Raw genomic sequence first — 19,754 nt, 5'->3', positions numbered from 1 at the left:
CTTTTCCTGAGCGTACTTACCCTCTGTATGGTTTCTTCGAAACTTGGCTGCGGTCCACCGCCATTCATTTGGAAGTGTCTCAGTCTTTCGTTCTGTGACTGGGAAAAAGAAAACAAGGAATGCAATCAGAGTGCGAAAAATGTCCCCTAAGTAGAAATAATGAACGAACACCTAAAATCCACCACTGCACACCACAGAACATTGGGGGCCGAAAACAAAACTGAACCGAAAGAAAACACACCGAAAACTCCTTTTATATGGTCATTTTTCAAAAAAGCCAGCCGGATGTACCAGCCATGACGCAAAGCGGCAAACCTAACCGCAGTCACAATAGCGCGCACGGGAATCACACCGTCAAGCGTGGCCTCAAGCGGAAGTCCAAAGTCCCACCTCGACCGGGGAACGGTCAAACACGGGATGCAGAATAACACCAAATACTCGTTTTTCCGCATGCAGGCTCGGTAAGAAGTTGAACAATTTGCATAATAAATTAAACGTATTTTTTAATTCTTGCTACAATCAGCTTTTTTGTGAATGCATTTTGTTTCCCTCTTTCTTAAGAACTGCATATTCTCTCTGACACAGCTCCTGCATTCGTACGGGTCCCACTCAAATCTTGGCTATTTGTTTTCCACGGAAATCAGGTCTTTATTTTCGTGTCATTTTTCTTGCCACTTAATTCCTTTTCTTCTTCTTGTTCGCTGCTGCACTGAAAAATCGGGCTGCATCACGAATGGCTGCTTCCCTAGGTAGTGCTGTTGGACGGAGAAATCACTTTTAATTTTCTGCAGACGCTAACTTTATTGCACCCCGGTTGACCAACGGTGTGGCATGGACGCACGCGATTGTAGTTTTGTCAGGTTTTAACACTTTGCGTGTATTTCCGCTGCGGTACAGTATAGGCTGGGTGACAGGAGCAGTGAGAAAATTAAGTGGCTCAGCTCATTTACCGGTAATGGACGCGATCAATTTTACGAAGTTAGAAAAAGGTGTCAGTGTGTTTATTTTAAAAGTTTGTATTTACAGGAATAAATTGTTAAAGTCCTTTTTCTCTTTAAAAAAAAACTTTTTTTCTTCACTATAAACTATATACAGTTTAATTTAACAAGTAAACCATCTTTCACATACAATTCTAAACATTTTTAATCAAAACCACCAGGCGCCTCCATCAAATCTTTAAGTTTTATCTAGTCGCATGAAGCGCTAGTGCAAACTATAATCGTCTCCGTAAGCTTCCACAACACCATTAAAACTGTGCTGAGCCTGCTGGTAACGTCACTCCATTGTTCTGCTTTTTACCATTCATACAAAAATGCCTTTCATCAAAAGCTTCCTTCGAAAAATGATGACAAAACACAGACGCCGTCTGGTCAGGTCTGGTAATTTTGATGTCGTCTTTGATCCGCGCGTCACAACATAAAGAAGAGCGAGTGAAGAAACACTTGAGAGTAATCAAAAAAATCCACCAGCCAAACCGGGGCTCAGTGTGCACGGTGCAATCGTAAGTCAACCGTTTTTCACAGACCGATGGCTAGACATACCAATGGACAGCCGAGATTGTTAGCCGTCGGACGGCGTGTAGTACGTGATTGTGTGCGTGTGCTTTTTAAAAACAGTACACTGAAAAGGGGTGTGGGGGAGAGCGGTCTGTTTGGGTTCTTTTCTAAGCGGCTTTCTCGGTACAATTAACCACCAAGCGCCTCCATTCACACTACGCGTCAATGTCGTCGTCGTCGTCGTTGGTTGACGATGATGATGTACCGCGTTCATCCGTCATCCGTAGACTTGCATTCATCATCGAGAAGGATAGGATAAGCGAACAATGGTCTACCGTCCATGAAAGTGATTGTTGGTCGTCTAGCGGAGAGTAATTGTGGACGGCAAACGCCATTGAGAACAAAGCTGAGATATTACTCTACTCCTTCCAAAATTTACGATAATAAATCTTTGTACAAAAAACACGCCATCATTTTGGGTATACATTAAACAAAACAAAAAATAAATAAAAATAATTAAACAAAATCGTATTTTTGTTTTTAAATATTCTTTCATATAATGCAGATATAATATTGCTTTGCAACTTCAAACTTGCCTTAAAATTGTGCCATATTTCTTCATACCAACGATGGTGCTCAATAATTAAAGCATACTTAAACGACTACTACTCCTCGTTGACTACTAAACTACAAGCATAAAAAATCTCCTTTGCTAGCATCAGGTCAGCAGCTGTGGGAATCTTATCAACACTACCCGCTCCTTTTAACAGCTCCCACGTGTATCATTAAACACAGTGACGGGAAGCAAGACGAGCAAAAGGTTCCTTCCACTCCCCCATCTTGACTGTTGCTTTGTTTTCCGTGTAGCTGTTTCGTCACATTTCTACCAACAAAAATACAATCCACCTGCTTTTCTGCTTCTATAAACCATCGCAAAAGGACACACAAACACACGGGTGACGGAGTTCACAAAACACTAAAATATATTACGGTTGATGTTGTAACCCGGTGGCAAACACAGTGAACCCGCACAGATGATATCCACGTTCTGCTGCTCCGTAAAGGTGAAAGCACGATATAATTCCACCAACGAAACGGTGGCCGTCTTCCAGCACACGTAGACCTAAGCCCCAGCAAGCGCAGTAAAGCATCACAATGCAAAGGGTTAACGATAGGAGACCAAACCTCAAACGACACCACGATGGTACAGGGTAAGGCACCATCCGTTTTTCCACCTTTTCCCGCGTCAGGCAAAGAACTCGTAATTATGATTGCTATCACGGTCATGTGCGCGCGCGCGCGGCCGTGTGTGTCCTCCTTACAAAAAATGCACACGAAAAAGCGTCTCCAAAAACGCGAATGACGCCTTGTTTTCCTTTTGAAGCTCACCGGCGGGAAAGTGAGTGTTTCTTGGCTTGACATGGCTCGCTGGCTGTTGTGTTATCTCGTGCAACAGCAACAGGGGAGGTATAATTTTGAGATTTTTATTCACGACCACAATCTCATAACACAGGCCACATAAATATGGAACGGAATGTTGATTTTCGGGCGCATAAAACCACGGGCGCTTTGCAAAGGTTTTGCTGACGCTGGCAGAAGGGGAAAGATAGCGCCTAATATGATGAACGAGCCGGGCACGATGAAGATCTTAATTAGATTGAATTTTTCATTTCATGCACGCTCGGTTGTTTTCTGTTGTTATCGGGCGAAGAAGTTTGTTTTGTGTTTAATTTCACAAGATCCTTAGAAGAGATCTTCTAGGGCAACGATAACAATGAAAACAAGGATTTACTGTTGTTTGATATGTGCACAAAGCATATTTTATCAAACAGAAAGTGCAAACATGCTCATTCGTCAGATGGAAAAACAGATTGTCTCGAAATATAAATCCTTATTTCATTATCACACAAATGATTATCCTTCGTGCAAACGCATTGTAAGAAACGACAGTAAAACACCACGAAGCTCTAGCAAAATATTTTTGAAACAAATAACCTCGGCACAATCACACCGCTGCACACATTTTCCCTCTTAATTTGACCGTAAACATGCGCTCGGTACTCTTTATTTGCATAACCCGACCGTTATGCCATCGTTTACCCCTTTATTCTACTTGCGTATGAAGTTTAAGGTTACAAACACAAAACTCCCACGAAAATCCGACATAAAAATGCATTTACTTTCGCTTTCGTGCCGGAACCCTCGGAACAACTTGAGACTGACATTTCCGCACAGCTGAGCCATCGCTGCTGCGCACGAAACGCGAATCAGGGGAGTTAAAGAGAACAGGAAAAACTCACTCTTAAACGAGATAAACCATACTGCACCGATGCACGCACAAACAAAGAGCAATTAAAACTGCAACAGTGCATCACCTTCGCTTGTTTTGTGTCCATGTACCGTTGGAGCTTGGTCTTAAGAAAAGGGAGTGCAGAAGGATGATGGAGGTCTGGATGGATAAGCACACACACAAACACACTCACATACTCGCACGCAAGAAGGAAGCCTTCATCGAAAGCCAAAGAATGCTGGCCCTAATGTGACATGATACGTGCTGAAGTTGTTGCATTCTGTCTGGTCCGCAACAAAGAGCCAACTAACGATGAGACGATCAACCGGCCGGAAGGTAACGATGAAAACCAACACAACAACCACTCGAAAGCTGCACACTTGAGGCGAGCACTTGGCGGAGTGCTTACTCAGCACAAGCCAGACACGAAGGCGACACTCTCAAGTGTTCAGCCCGCGCCCGTCCCCAACCGCATGCACCATGGCAGGTCCGATGCCCGCCGGTGTCGATACGCGCCATTTCTTCGACTCACGACTTCAGGTAGAGCGCCCAGTTCTTCCACCCGGGGGAGGCTAAGGTTGCACTCATGCACGGTTCGGTGCATCTGCGTACTGCACACCCCTCCACCATACTCGTCCGGAAATGGTTTTGCTCTGGTCTCAAGGATATCATTGACAGGGGATTCAGTCATTTTCCTGCCAGCCCGGAGTGTGACGAGCGGCTACATTTCTTTCCATACGCTCCGTCAAGGATGGAGCAAGCTTCAAGATGAATAGATAGGAATTATTACTAATGCATGGCCGCATTACTCCGTCGCTTGTGCTTTTTTTCTTGCAAGTGTGCGTATTACGTGTGTACGGTGCGTGTACGCAATGCCATCACGTTGTTGACACGACTAACCTTCAACCTTTTGCATGGCGTAAGCGAAAAGCGAATGGGGCGGATGATGGTAACCTTGCAGGTTGATGAGAAAGACAAATAAAAATCGATAACATCAACAGCACCGAGAATGGAAGATCTTGCTTTTGTACCGACTGATTCTAGCGAGTTGGACAGTGTTTGTGGTGAATTTTTACTGGAGATTCTGTTAATTTTGTCACTCGGCAATTATTACTCACCCTTGACTGCGTTGCAGTGCCGCCGGTGGTGTTTTGATTCGATCTATCACGCCTATTTACAGTCTTTAGTCCTCTCAAAAGCCTCGCCAGGGTCGTACGCTTTTTGCTGGTCTCTCGGCCGTCTGGAGCGTGCGTGCATGCGTTTGTGGAAGAAAGGCAAATATGTATTAGAACAGAAAAATCAATCATTTTGCAGAAATCGTAGAAGATGCCCGTTTCAAACCATGTTTTATTTTTGTTATGATAAATATAATAAATGGAACCCATTATTAAATGAACAAGCAATTTCCAACGCAGATTCACAATTTTCGAAACAGTCAAACCACTCGTCCGTCACGAACTCCGTACGAGAGGTCATAATCCGATGATTACGAACCACTTGCGATCCGGCTATCCAATAAACATTCGCAAAACGAATGTCAGAACTCTCAACACCGTCCTGCCATTCCGGGCTTTCCGCAAATATTTTCGCAACGTCGTTCGCCCGTCCGATGGGGTCACACATTCGCGTAAATAATCGAGCAGTGAACGAGATGAATGGAGCGAAAGAGAAAGTTTGAAAAAAAAACCCCTCCGGATGGGGGATCGGCGACGGACGACGTTTTTTGGATAATTTATCTCAATTATAATGGCGTTTTGCTGTGTGCCGCGGAAGCGATGATTTATTTGGCGTTAAATTAGACAGCCAAAACGGCTTCTTGCATCCCATCCCGAACGGGCGCGCTCGTAATCGGGAATAAAGTGGCTAAAGTGAGTGGACCCGTGAGTGGAGCCCGTGCTGTGCTACGCGATTCGGAGGTGCAGGTGCTTGAGTCAAATTTTCGGTACCGTACCGTAGACCAGCACACTGGATGGTGGAGTGTGCTGGCAGTAGTTGGTTGATTGACGGAATAGCTACCTTATTTTCAAGCGTTCGACACTTACCCGTTGGTGGAAATTCGTAGAAGTACGCTGAGCGTGGGCTGAGGCAGCTGAAAGTAAAGTGTGAATGGAAAGGCACGATCAATATTCACGTACACGATCAGGTTGAAAGCAATCAGTAGGTAAATGGTGACGATGCATGATTGATTCTTAAGTAGGGTGAAGCAATTATGGGAGGCTCGCTGCTAAGTGAATGCTACTCTATGCCATGTGTGACAGGGATGAAGGTGTACATTGGAGAGGATTTATTTTACGATGATGCTTCTGAGTGGTGATTAACACCGAGAAAATAATTTTAAAAAAATATTTAACGAAAAAAATATAAATAAAATATAAAAAGCACTAAAAACTTTTCAATCAATTTTTCTGAAATGCAACAAACGTAATAAATTTCCATTACTAATCAATCCAAAGCTATTAATTTAAATTTAGCTCAGTACATGATACTTTGAAAAGTATTTTAAATGCACTAACTTCCAATAAGAGCCAATCAGTAGCTTTGAATTAAACAAGAAACTTTCGATCCGTATGAGCGCCACGTCCATTAGGTATGATAAAACATATTCAATATCATACCGAGCATCGGGAGCATACCAGCTGTTTTTCCTTCCCATGCCGAACCATAATTCACCGATTCCCCGCACACCGATGTGCGCGTTACCAAAAACTTCCCGATTAGAACTGTCGACACCTGCAACATCACTCCGGTGCAAAACCGTTCGGTGCATTGAATATCCTTTTGCCCGTGCATGCATAATTGAACTGCACAAAAAGAACCCTAAAAACGCTCGTTTACTAATGGGCGCGAGGCGCGTGGAGCAATATATGCGAGACGGGGAGAGGAAAACCCATTCTCCATTTTTCCCCTCAATTTTCAACCCCACATTTCTTCAGCACCCAAAACATTTCTGCATACAAACCAACGGTGACACCTTAAATAAACGATCACGACTCATTCGGGCATTCTGTTTTCCGCCATTTGCTAATGAAAAGATGGCTTCGAATTTCCATTTCAGCATTTCTTCCCTTTCCTTTTCCCACCGCTGTCCCGATCGGCCCGAAAGCAAAAGCCCATTCAGTCGATGCCGATTGGCAAAGCCATGAAAATGCAATTGATTGCAAAGGATACGGCGAAACAGTAGCACACTCGGCAACAAAACGCAACGCCGAACAACGCCGATTCAAAGTGGGAAAACCACGAAAAGCACCTGGGCCGGGGCCCAAGTTTCGGTGCCAGCGCTCCGTTGTCGATTCGTTGTTTTATCGTTGCTCACACAGCATTAATGCGCGGCCAGTTTGCCAGCGTCAGGTACGGGCACATTGCCTAGCCGGCTATTGAATATGGAACGGAAATAAAATAAGCGCTGCCGGATAGTGGGCGCAAAGCGAGGGTGCCGGTAAGACCATTACGTGCACATCCATTTGCAGAGCATGCATGCATTCCGAAAAACCCCGGGCCAACCCATCCCAGGGCCCTTCCCAAAACCCCGGGGACGCAATAAACAATCATAGCATTTGCGATAAAACATGCATCTATAATAATACGAAATATGAATAATTTATTACAATATAATCGATACGCTTGCCCTCGTTTGTGCGAGCTCTGTTTTCTGTGCGTGCCCTTTTTGTGCTTGATGACAGCGCACCAAGAGTGTGATTCTCCGCACTATTTGGCCTTTTGTTGTCGAGGTTCCTGCTTGTTGTTTTTTTTTCCTACTGCAACCAACTATAAATCCGATCGGCAACCGGTGAAACCGAGCATCGATGAATAAATGGGCGCCAGCCAGCCGTTAGCAAGCTGATCGGAACAATACGGCCGCGGATCAAACTGTTGCCACTTAGGAGTCAATTGATTGAAAAGTTGTCAGGCGTGAACGATGCCCTGTTTAAATCAATACGCCGGCAATTATCGAGTGACTGATCTTTTAATCAATATGCTGTTTCGGGGTGTGAGTTTTCTTTTACTGGTGTCAAATACATTTATAAACATACAATATACTGTCACACAGTTATGAGGGATTTAAAAAATTGGAATTAAAATGAATACAACAATAACTAGCGACTGATCGGAAGTGATGAGCCGTTAAAATTATTTTTAAATTAATACTACAAACATTGGAATTGAATATTACAAACAAAGTAAATTCATAGGAAGGAGCAAGATTTACTGAACCAAACTTCTTGGATCGAAAAAAAAACACTAGCTACTGCCTTATTATAAAAGCCTATCCACCATTCGACTTACCTTTGCTGAACAGCAGCACTGTTGGCAGGTACATTGGCGGAGTTTTGTGATTGTTGTGGCTGGGGTTGTTGTGGTTGCTGCTGCTGTTGCTGCTGCTGTTGCTGCTGCTGCCCTTGCTGCGCTTGCTGTGACTGGAGGGTCGTTCTGGCCACCCTTGGAGCGAACACACCGTATCCGAATCCATAAATTTCGTCCTCCTCCTTATCAGACAGGCAGCTGGAGGGCTAAAATTGGTGCAAAGAAACAGAAAAACAAATGAATCGTATGCCTTAAGACACCGCTACTCTCGCTTTTTGTCTTCAGCGCTAAATAACCAACGATGCCGTAACAAAACAGACAGAAAGGTATAAGAAATGCAGATATAAACATCCACTTGAACAACAACGGCAACGGTGGTCGAGCAAGTTCGACCCCCGAAGCAGAAAGCAAAGTCCCTTCCTACGAAAGGATAATCCAGAAAGGGCACGTCGCACCAGAACGACCAATGTGCCTGGAGGGGAGAGTTTGCAATTTAATTATAACAATTAAAGCTGTCGCTTTTGATTGTTTTTTTCCTTCTTTCTTCGCGATTTGCTCTGCTTCGTTCTGACCTCAAGCGAGTAAAGAAATTCTACGAACACACGCACACAAACGGAACGATACACAAAAGAAGCGAGTGTCGCTCACCGGGCCTATCTTCTCACAGGACAAAAGGTAATCTTTTTAGCACAACGAACATCTTCTTTTTGCCTGTCGGTTTGGACCCTTAAATGAGGAGCTCCATGGTAAATCTTGGTGTGTACGACTGAGGGTATTTTCCATCGATTGTGCTATTTGCTTTGCTGGGAGACGTTTTGGATTGTTGTTTCGGAACAATTCGCCCTGTCATTACGTTCGGCAAAGCTCTGAAACATACCAACGCACAGCTGGCGACCGATGTGACCAACTGGCTCAATGAGGATGCATTTACAACCTACCCCTGTGCAGTCTTCGAACATGCTCCCACCAGCAGCCCAAAAGCATATTGGATATCCACCCCAAGACGGGAAGACGCTTGAAGACCCCACACAGTTAACCCGCAAAAAAAAAAACAAAGAAAAAGACAACCACTTACAACCACTTAAGAAAGCATTCTGATGCAAACTTCCCCCGAATCGGTCGCAAACGATGAAATTAAAGCAAGCGAAAAACATCCGAAAAACCAACATCTCATCAGGTGGATTCGATTTGGGTGGCAAACACGCCAATTAGAATGCAATTTACGACAGGTTGCACATTTTCACGTCGACCGCATATGCTGACAGTTACACGGGAGGGCCACACCTAAGCAAAACGGTAAGCAGTCAATTAACTGCTTCCCCGGATGCTGTAGCTGAAGAATCAAAACAAGAGCAGTGCATTGTAACTGAGCGAAATTGTTTTAATCAAACATTCTCGACGGATTGTCTCGTTTAATTATTATAACTATGCACTGCAACAGTCCATTAATCCTGTTAGCTTGCAATTTCACCGAACGCTCCCAGACATACCAAGAATACTTTGATGCAATTACTTACCGAATATTTGCCGGGCACGTAGATTGGCTGACTGTGACTGTTGGGCAAACCGCCGTGGCACGAATTACCACGGTGGCCCCGTATCAACCCTCCACCGCCGCCGGACGAACTGTGGGGACTCCGTTCCGACCAGGCACGCTGTCGTGCTTCCTCCAGCGCCGTAAGGACCTCACCGAACGGTGCGAGCAACATTTCGCAGTACACCGATGCAAGACCTTCCAGGTGTCCTCGTGCACCATCCTGTAAGCAAAGAACCCAAAAACCGAGAAGAACACAATGTAGTACGAATTACAGCACGGCACACGAATACATAGTGAATCAGGAGGCAAAAAACATATCAAAGTTGATGAAATAATTAATAAACACTGCTACGGAGAACGTGTTTTTTTTTTATTGCTATATAAAACAAGACAAAAACGGCGCCGTAAATAAAAAGAACCCAAAAGCAAACGCCGCTCAAATGCATCTATTGTCTTACTGCTTCTTCTCTTACCTTCGACCTCCACGTCTGTCTTTCTCTTCCCCTTCTCTTCAACACGGTTGCATGTGGTGCCGTATGAGGCAATGATGACGATGCAGATTGCAAATATAATGCATCATGAAATTTGAGCTTCATACAATCGGAACCTGCCTGTTCTTTTTTATGTGTATGCAAATGAGTTTGGTTGCAATTTTTTGCTGCTAAACTACCAGTTTCATCGACATCCCGGACCAAGGGATAGCGATTCAATTTGCTGCTGCGTTTCGTGGTAGAATTTTCGCACACAAAATCTCCACAAAACTGCAACGAAATGCCAGGGGTTTGTTCCCGGAGGTTTGGCCAATCAGTGTGCAAGAGCGACTGCTTCCTTTGTACAGTACGACAGTGTGTACCGCCCGTTTGACAGCTGAATGCAATCAGTGCCTGGCAGAACCGATCGTGCGGAAGCATCTCTGCGCTTCTGCTGCGCTGTTTCCTCACCCGTCCAGGAGTACGCCATTTGCTCGGGCAGTTTTCTGCAAACCTGCGACGGGTAGGACTACCTTTGATGCGTTGTGAATGGTACTTGAAAGCCGTCGTAGGATGTAGACCAACAAAGCGACATCATTAATTAAGTACCCAATTAAGCTCACCGCTCACCCGTTTGCTGCCTACCAAAACCGCTTGGATTCTCGATGTGATGTATGCTCAGCACTCGATAAACTAGCACACACACATACACATACGGCGAGCCCTGAAACCCAGAAAGTGAAAGGATTTCATTTTGTCCGTTTCTTTAGACGGCAGCACACAAACACTGCTCAGGAATGGCTCGGGTGACAATTCCCTCCAGCAGGATCAGAGGTAAAGAGGTCTAGGTCAATGGTAGGGAACATTGCAAAGTACAAGCAGTGCCTCAAGAACAGCTGCCAGAAGTGCAGGTTTTGGCATAACACACATGGCAAGAATCGTCCAAAAAAAGGGCACACAAGGGCCACCTAATGAAGTGTAACGAACCGGAACCAGAAATTCTCAACACCGAACCCCCTTTACTGCCCGACTGGCTCGACAAGCACCATGGTACGTGGCAACAATATTTGCTCGTCCAAACTAATTTTTGAAGAGCTTGAAATTCGACACCGAGCTCGGGGGTAAACCATGGTAAACAGTAACCCCTGCCAAAAAGACGTATTTAATCCATCCAAACCTTTTTCCGTACAAGACACACCTTTGTTTGCTGCAGCTCAAGTCTACAGGCTGCTAGTGCTGGTTCCTGGCTGGCGTTCAAGGGAAGTTTTTGCGTGTCGGTAAGGTGCAAAATAGTACCATACTCCGATGTTGCCAAAGCTATTGCCATGCGTCGTTAACGTCTCAATGTAAACAGCAGCCTCAAATGGCTCTGCTCACGTCAACATGAACGATTCCGGAACAGTGTTCTCCTTAGAACCTTCGACAATGGGCAAAGCACGCGACTAATGTTTCAATTAGAACTTCCTTTTGCCTGCCACGGTAGGGATAAACGTGGGTTGCGTCACTAGTAAAATTGATTGCATGTTGAGAAAGGAAATTCAAAAAAAGGACAAACTAAATAGAAATATTAATGGCGCGGCCTTCTTCAAAACGAAACTATCAGGAGCTTTAAAATAATCGATTTAAACCACATCCACAACACGCAAAAAAACCTCCCCGGGCGAAAGGTATTATTGTTTGACACAATTAAAGTGATAACATCCCATAAGCGTTCTGCCACAATCTCGTACGTTCGCCATTATCTCGCAACACTCTGAAGCAGCCTTCACTGCACTTCAGCCAACTTTGCTTTGTTTGTGGCGCGGGCGCGTTTTACTCGCTGCTGGTGTTGCTTTCGTTTGCTGCGAAGCAGAACAGGTTGAGCCTATGGTAGACACACGTCTCGACAACACGCGACTGTCTTTCGCTCATGCGAACTCACACATGTGTGCAGGAAACTCTAGCTTCATTCAAGATGGTTACCGCTCCCGCAACGCCATCGCTGTCGCTGTTCTACGACTGTTCACAAACAAAATGGTGTTTTATTTTTGTGCCAAGGCTTAATCTCTTGCCAAGGAGTGTGGCGTTGGTGCGGTTATAAAATAGCAAACAGGCAGAAAAACAAACCGGTCCTACACGAGCCCACCATTTCACAGAAAAAGCTGTACGGGAAGCTTTTGCGGTGTGGTTTATATGAAACGGTACACACACACACACAGTGACGGTGTTTTGTTTTTGTTTTTTTTCTGTTGTTTTTGCTCACACGTTTAATATCATTAAGAGGAAAAATGGTACAATAAAACGTGGCGTTCCAACTGCATGACCTCACTCACACCGTTTACACCGGGACTCATTTTCACGCAATGCGATTGAAACGCTTTAAGCGTAATAAAATTGTTTATGAACGCAACAAACATCACAGTGGGAATGGGAGGTTTCAAGAGGTCCTTACGGACACGCTAATCTACACAGTCTGGTTTTATATTCAATTCATTTTATTAACTAACAACTGCATGAGAAACTAGTTATGATAAGGATAACGCGTTTAATGCACGCATCCTGTAAAGGAGTGAATTAATTTAACAACATTTGTTGGAAATGAAGCTCTTTTTGATAGTATTGAATCATGGTAAAGAACTAAAGATATAAAAGGATGGCTATATTGGAGATACTAAATAGCTTTAAAGAAATTCCATGAGCATTACATATTCCTGACTGCTTTGCAAGAAACCCCTGTTATACAGATGTTTCCTGTCTTATTCCTCACTGTGGCTAATATTGCTGCTGGTTTTCCTCACAAGATTCTGGATCAAAATGAGTACAATCCTTTCCAAAATGTGTATCAAACTAGGGGTTTAAATTTTTAAACATATTATCTTATAGTTATCATGTAAATGATTTTCTCAATTAGAATCTGAAGTTAAAATCTGACATTCCTCCTACGTACAATGTGGTTAAAAACCCATGCGAGAAATTTAAATGCTTAGCCACACTAACTTTACTTTGTAGAAGAAAAAAAAATCCTACCAGACTTCTCCTGAACATCAATACAACAGCCTAAACTGTACCACGTAGCACACCAAACAACAAACATTCAAAAACAGGCATAAATTGAAGAGTAAACGAAAAAGCCCACACACACCCTTACACTCCAAATCGGTAAGTAAAATCAATATCACAACCACAAATGGTGCGTTTGCCACCTCGGGTACGACGATGTTATTTGCACACATTCTAGCACTAGGACTATTTTTCCTGCGAACCATTAGCCAGCGTAAAAGTTTCACCATTTCTAAGCTAAGTTTTCTAAGCGATAGGGGCTACCTATCTCGAAGCCACCGGCACCAATTGAAGAGCTTTTATTAACTCAAAGTCGGCTGTTCAAACAACGACTGCTACCGTTCATGGTAGGCATCCAGAGTCAGGCGACGTCGTGTTGAGCCTACGATCCTAACACTAACAGCCACACACCGTCGCAAGGAAAACGCGATTGGACCTGCCCACCTCTGCCAGCTTCCCCAGCCGTTTGAATAATTCAGCTGCCCAAAATGTCGAAAGCAATACGGCTAGGTGCCGGCTACGAGCGAACGGTAGACGCTGCCAGAGCAGTCTCGGTGCCATTTTATTTTTGCTTGTCGGCTTCATTTTCATTTTCGTTTTGATTCACCTTAAAGAAGAGAGTGGAAAAAAAACAACCTTCACCCAGCCTGGAAAAAAAGGTTGCTTTTCGGCTTAGTTTTCAATAGGTGTGGGACGGGAGAGGTCCGCTGAGCGGGAAATGTCAAATCGAAAAACGTGCCCGGCATTTCGTGGTTTTGAGCGCCGGGAAAAGCGCACCGTCTCGACTGCTGGACGTGGCGGCAGGACGAGCAGGATCGTGTGTCGGGGAAAATTGAGCGATATTGCTTTAGGCCGAGACGTTGCCGAAGCAGCGCCAAATTCGGGGCAAATTGGAGGGGCGTGAGAGTGTGACACTAATTTGCATACGGTACGGATTTCAATTTCCCCGAACGCCGGGCCGATTCGCAGCTATGGGGTGGAGTGAACGGGACGAAAACTAGAAAGCACGTCGGCGTACCGTGCAATCCTGTTGGACGACATTTTTAAGGCGAAACGCAGATGAAAGGATGGCTCGATTTTCATGCATTACTTTGTTTTGGTTTGTTGCCTTTCTTCTTTCATTTGGGGGATAGTTTTTTGTGTTTCCATTGGTCATTCCGTGCGCTTGCTAGGCTGAAAGAACCTTTTTGAAGACCTAAAACAAGATATATTAGGAAACCTTAAGCAGCAACTTAAACAATGCTACAACGACTTCAGAAAAATATATTCCTTGTCTGCTTTACTGGTTACTTGCTTCAATTTTTAACGAGATTTTTATTTGATATCCTTAGCCAAAATTTGACTAAAAACACTTTCTCTAAAGATACATCTTAGATCAACCGAACCTTTTCTAGTTAAAATAAGAAGGAAACAAAAAAATAATGGCATCCTCAACTCTTTACTAAACTTGAATCTAATTAATCCAATACAACTCCAATTTGGAAAAATGGACAAGGTTTTTGGTAACTGTTTTACAAATGATGTTCATTTTGAGTCAGAGACTCGTAAACGACATACAGTAAGATCAGTACCACAAACTACAAGTCACCGGAAAATTGAGCGACGACTGCACTGGATACGAGGTTAATTACCAAAGATGATCAGTACCATCACCGTCCCATAGCCACCGCTTGGGCAGTTCTTTAATAGATTCTACCCGGTACCATGTTTCCACAGACCAAACATGGTTTCCAATTCTGGTGTTTCACATTCGGTAGATGGGACACACAAAAATGGCTCCATTCACCGACCCAAACCCAATGTACGAAAAGGGAACGTGTGCTCATAATCCGTTTGTCACTCGGTTGTAACCGGCGAGATCGAGATGATGTAGATTGAACCTGACACGATGCTGTATACCGTAGCCTTTCGACCAGTAACGAGTCTCGAAGTGGTAATCCCATGTACCGTGCCCTTACATGTTGGCAAATCATCAGCGTAGGAATATTAAACGAATCAAAAAGCCATCCCATTCCGTCGACTGTTGAGTAAAACCATGTCACCGAACCGCAACTTATCCGCATTCGTTCGGTGCCCTGTACATCCGATGGTAACGAATGAGATACAGTAGCTTTCACTTCTTCAATCCACAACGAGCCTTGTCTAGCAGAGCATCCTCGGGTCACTATGATTCGGTACGACGCGATCAAACCGACAGTCAAAATTGAGGAATCCTTCTGGCCGGGCGACCAAGTACACGCCCAGTCGCACATCCATTTCCTCTCAATTTATTATGCATAACGTGGCGCTCGCTACAGATTGTTTCACGCAGCGTTCCGTCGATCCCCGATGGTGATCCGGTACGGTGGTTTGGGAATCCTTCACCTTACGTTCGGTCAGCCATCATCGTGGACGAATGCTTCATTTTCCGCTACAACCGTATTTGCTAGCGTTCAGAGTATGATTTTTACATGATTTTTTCAACACTCTTCTTTGCCGTCCCAATTTTCCGAGATACTTCTCTCCCAGAAACTACAAAGAGCACGGTAGGGTGATGAAGTAAAACCCCAAACACACATACACACACACACATACACCGAAGCACACTCATGAATTGATGATGAGCTTTGATTTTGCCCCGGAGTTTACAGTTTCACCAACCCGGTGCCGCGCGTACGGCATATCCGGGATCCGGGCTTCTGTCCACCCGCAACCGTAACCGGTGTGCCACGGTGCGTAACGCAACACCACCAAAAACCCCATCGAAACAACGAGCAGTACCATCCGTGCGTACATCAAACTTTCGCCTACCCGTGCTACCCGTACCTTGTGATGCGAATCGGTGCGAAATAATTTCATCCGCCAAACCTCCGGGAAGGACACTGTAGCGGGCAGACAAATAATTCAACACGGCCCGAGATGCAGCATGGCGAAAGGTGGCCCGGTTTGTTCGGCAAATGAATCATAACCGAAGCCAACGGATTGGTACGTACGAGGTTGTAGGGTACAAATGGGCACCGAACAGGCACGTTACGCTTGGCCGGGCCCTTATTTGTGTTCTCGGGGCCACAGGAGCCGCTGTATTAACATTGAACCGAGCCAGCCGTCCGGGAGCTGATTGAATAATTAATTTACCGACGAAATGATAAATGTAGCCGACGAACGCGAAACGCGCCAATTCGGAAGCAGCTTCAGCTTAATTCGCACCGCAAAAGGAGCGTATGTTTGCCGTTCAGAGCCTCGCGAACCTTCCTGCACAGCATACAAACCAGCGGTTCTCGGTTCGGCTGAATTGTACAGGCACACGTACACCTTAATCTAGGCTTCTTGCGGGTTCGTACAGGTGACACAAACGAGGAAAAGCTTCGATTGAAATAAATTCAATTTCTCTTATTTCTATAAGACTTTGGGTCTGAGGCTAACTCGCTCTCCTAATACTATTTTTACACCAATACACTAGAACGCAACACGAAGGAAGGGACAGTTGATTGTTTCTGCTTTGGCCCCCGGTAATCCAGCTAATTCTATTTCAATAAATTTTACAACCATCTCCCAACGCATTCTGCAGAATCCGCATGTGTGCTCCAAACCGATCGCCCTATTGAGCTCTTCTTTAGCTGAAATACAATTTACGAGTGGCCTTCTTGTTGGTGTGGTACATTCAGCTCGAATCTGGTCACAGTTCAAGTGTGCTATCGAAGAGCTTTACAGCCAATCCTTGGATTACGTAGGCTTTAGAGGGTGTTCGATTTTGGCTCTCTTCGGTTTAACCTGCCCGGGGACTTGAAAAACTGGCCCCAACTTTTTACGCTAACCCTTACCGTAAAGGCCTTGTTAAAAAAAATGGACGGTGAGTGGAAAAAGCACATATTTTTCAACCAGTTTTCCACACCAACAATTCTCCGTCTCTTATTCATGCCGGTCGCAATGGATGGGTTAATTATATGCCGCGAGGACCTTATTGCTTGGCGTTCTCACCTGTGCTCACCCTCCCTCCGTTAAGGCCACATCCAATGTCACAATGAAAAATCAAAGCCGACAGCGAGCCGCTCGACGATGGCGTCGCTCAGCAAACAGCTGTCACATTCACGAACGGAACGGGATGAATTGTTTTCCAACTCAGCACGCTAGCAACCCTCTCGGCTACGTCCAACCCAACCTGTCAAACATGTTGCCTAACTTTCGGGCAGTCGATACGCTACGAACTTCTCATCTAACGCCCCTGCCACGGTATGGCCAGACAGTCTAGCTCGGGCAGTGCCATTTCGCTGACAAGTGGCAGGCGGATACATGGAAATGGATAAATTTATTCAAATTATGGTTTTGTTATGTAAATAAAATTGTTTTATTTCCCATTTCCCACGCGATTCCTACCAGGGCTTTCTACCACGCTCGGGCGTTCGGTCATTAGGCAATTCCAAGGGTTTGTGCGCCCACCAGAAACCAACCAGCTTCTTCGCCATTTTATGGCTAGTATTACGCTTTGTAGTAGCTGTAGTTTCCCATCCCCATTAGCTTCTCCTGCCTCCCGCTACACTCCTCAGGAAAGTTGTTTTGCAGTACCTAATTTTTATGTGCTTTTAATTCGTACCCAAGTGGAACCTTTGCCTTCTCTTACCATCGAGAACTGGAGAGCGCGCGCGCCTGCTCTCTATCGCATAGTTCCTTTACAGTACTGAATGAAGTTTTTCCACACCTCTTCATACTAATTTTCATAGTCTCAGAATTGAAAAAGGGAACAGAGAGAAAGTTTCACTACTGCTGCACTGCGACCTCCTGTTGCGATATGCGGGCAAAGGGATACGTTATCATACGCATGGATGCACAAAACCACACCAGCGCACCAGGGCAGTAGGAAGGGAAAAAAGGCACTAGACTACGATACATGTGTGCGTGTGTGTGTGTGTGTGTGTGTGTGTCCACGAAGTCATAACGCCCAAAAGCACAGAGAGGAAACTGCCAGCGGGAAGCAGATTGTTGCTGGAAAATTAATAGCCCTCTGCATTCCCTTTATGAGCTGGTGCCGCTGTTGGGGTTTTATAGTGAGTACGGATTTCCGGAAAATGTCCGACTTGTTTTCCGGTTTTGCAAACTGCCAGATCGCTACCTCCAGTGGGTTGGTGCTTTTTGTATTTTTTAATCCTGCTATCTGCAGAACGTGGCGCTGTGTTCTGTGTTGTACATATTTTCTTGTTGCACCAATTACAACATGAGGTATTTTGCTTTATGAATAAGTCCCTGGAAACTTTTTTCCGAGAAAGATACACATTGAGCGTAAACCGAAAGTGAGAGTATATTAACGTCATTTTACTCTGTTCGTATACTGTCGGCAAGACTTCTATCCACAACTTGATCCTTTCATCGCCATCCCTACTATCTCTCGGCACCTTCAATCTCATAGCTCATAGAATCAAATCATAGCTCATATTTAAATTGTTTTCTTTCTAGCACTAGTTAGTCGATGTGTTTAAATATAGTAATTCAATTCGCCCTAATTCATTGAAGAGTTCCTGAGAAATTACCACGAACAAAGTAACATCGGGGTCTCTTATCTATGGTAGTCCCGTCTCTTTACGACCACTGCGGCTCCGTTGATTGCACTCCTATACCGCCCAAGTTTATGTTCGCATGAGTCAAAAGAAACGATTCAGCTTGTGTTCCTTTCAACTAGCGTCCATACCCATACCGTAAATCTAACAACGACTAGCCAACTTCTACAACAATCGAGGAAATGGGTTACAAAATGGATCCTTCACACGACACGAGCTTATCCACTCCAGTCTGGTCGAATAAAAATAAAGCACTCAGAACCAGTGTCACCCTCCAAAAGAATGGAATAAGCCACACTAAGAAGTTAGAAAAATCATGCAGCTCATGGTCTAATGAATGTGTTCCTCAACGATTTTACGGTGCCAACTCCCTAGCCGCCACAACGTACGCCAAGGTGAAACGTATCGTTAAACTTGGGATTGGCGTTTGGTGGCAAAAATCCACGACGAAAGCTCATCCTCCCCGGAACCTCGTAATTGATACCTGTTTTGAAGAGTGCTCCTTTTCAATTTTTCCCTTGTGGGACATGCAAGCAACAATCCACTTTTACGATTGGGAGTTTTTCCTTCGCCTTCTTTTTTTCGTTCATTTTTCCACGGTTTTTCTAAAGGGGTTTCCCGTCAATGACGAGCCCCCATCAAACCTCAGAACTCAGTGGAAGAGGTTCCATAAATTGTGTTAAATTAGTTTTGAATGTATTTATGGACGCTTGTCACGGTATCGTGACATTTACATGGTGAAGGAAACGCTCGCAAGCAGACATTGGCCATTTGGATGGGTTGGATTTTTTTTTTCACGCTGTTACACACGTTGCCAATTGGTTTTATTATTCATATTGTAAATACAGGAAACGACAATGTGATACTTCTTCCCTGTCTTTCTGTCGATTTATGTGACGAAGTGTCACGCTGCAAAAGGTTAAACGAAAGGGTTGATGACAAGCCGAGCCTTCGACAATCCAGATTGCACTTTGTGTGTACTTCTAAAACCATAAACAAAAGCACGACAATTCTAGGGGTCGTTAGTTAAATTTGTCCAAAAATCATTTATTATCCATTCAACACAAACTATTCCCACCCGGTCGCATAAAT

The 19,754-nt window shown here is 44.5% G+C and overlaps 2 protein-coding genes across 3 annotated transcripts in view; one reads left to right on the top strand and one right to left on the bottom strand.

Moving 5' to 3' along the window:
* LOC126559152 (39S ribosomal protein L43, mitochondrial) overlaps window positions 1-19,754 on the top strand; it is a 169,016-nt gene that overhangs the window by 29,388 nt on the left and 119,874 nt on the right. The window lies entirely within an intron of this gene.
* Window positions 1-19,754, bottom strand: part of LOC126556771 (uncharacterized) — a 364,167-nt gene that overhangs the window by 280,485 nt on the left and 63,928 nt on the right. For both annotated transcript variants that reach the window (XR_007607033.1, XM_050212256.1), the window contains exons 2-6: window positions 9,606-9,845; window positions 8,071-8,294; window positions 5,829-5,875; window positions 4,905-5,026; window positions 21-98 (exon numbers count right to left, since the gene is read on the bottom strand). Coding sequence is in view for 1 of the 2 variants with exons in the window: in XM_050212256.1 (XP_050068213.1) it covers window positions 21-98; window positions 4,905-5,026; window positions 5,829-5,875; window positions 8,071-8,294; window positions 9,606-9,845 (711 nt within the window). In the remaining variant the exon portion in view is untranslated. The remainder of the gene's footprint in view (window positions 1-20; window positions 99-4,904; window positions 5,027-5,828; window positions 5,876-8,070; window positions 8,295-9,605; window positions 9,846-19,754) is intronic.

The sequence above is a fragment of the Anopheles maculipalpis genome, chromosome 2RL (assembly GCF_943734695.1).
Source record: "Anopheles maculipalpis chromosome 2RL, idAnoMacuDA_375_x, whole genome shotgun sequence".
Lineage (NCBI taxonomy): Eukaryota > Metazoa > Arthropoda > Insecta > Diptera > Culicidae > Anopheles > Anopheles maculipalpis.
The sequence above is the reverse complement of the archived record's forward strand: the minus strand, read 5'-3'. Positions and strand labels throughout refer to the sequence as shown.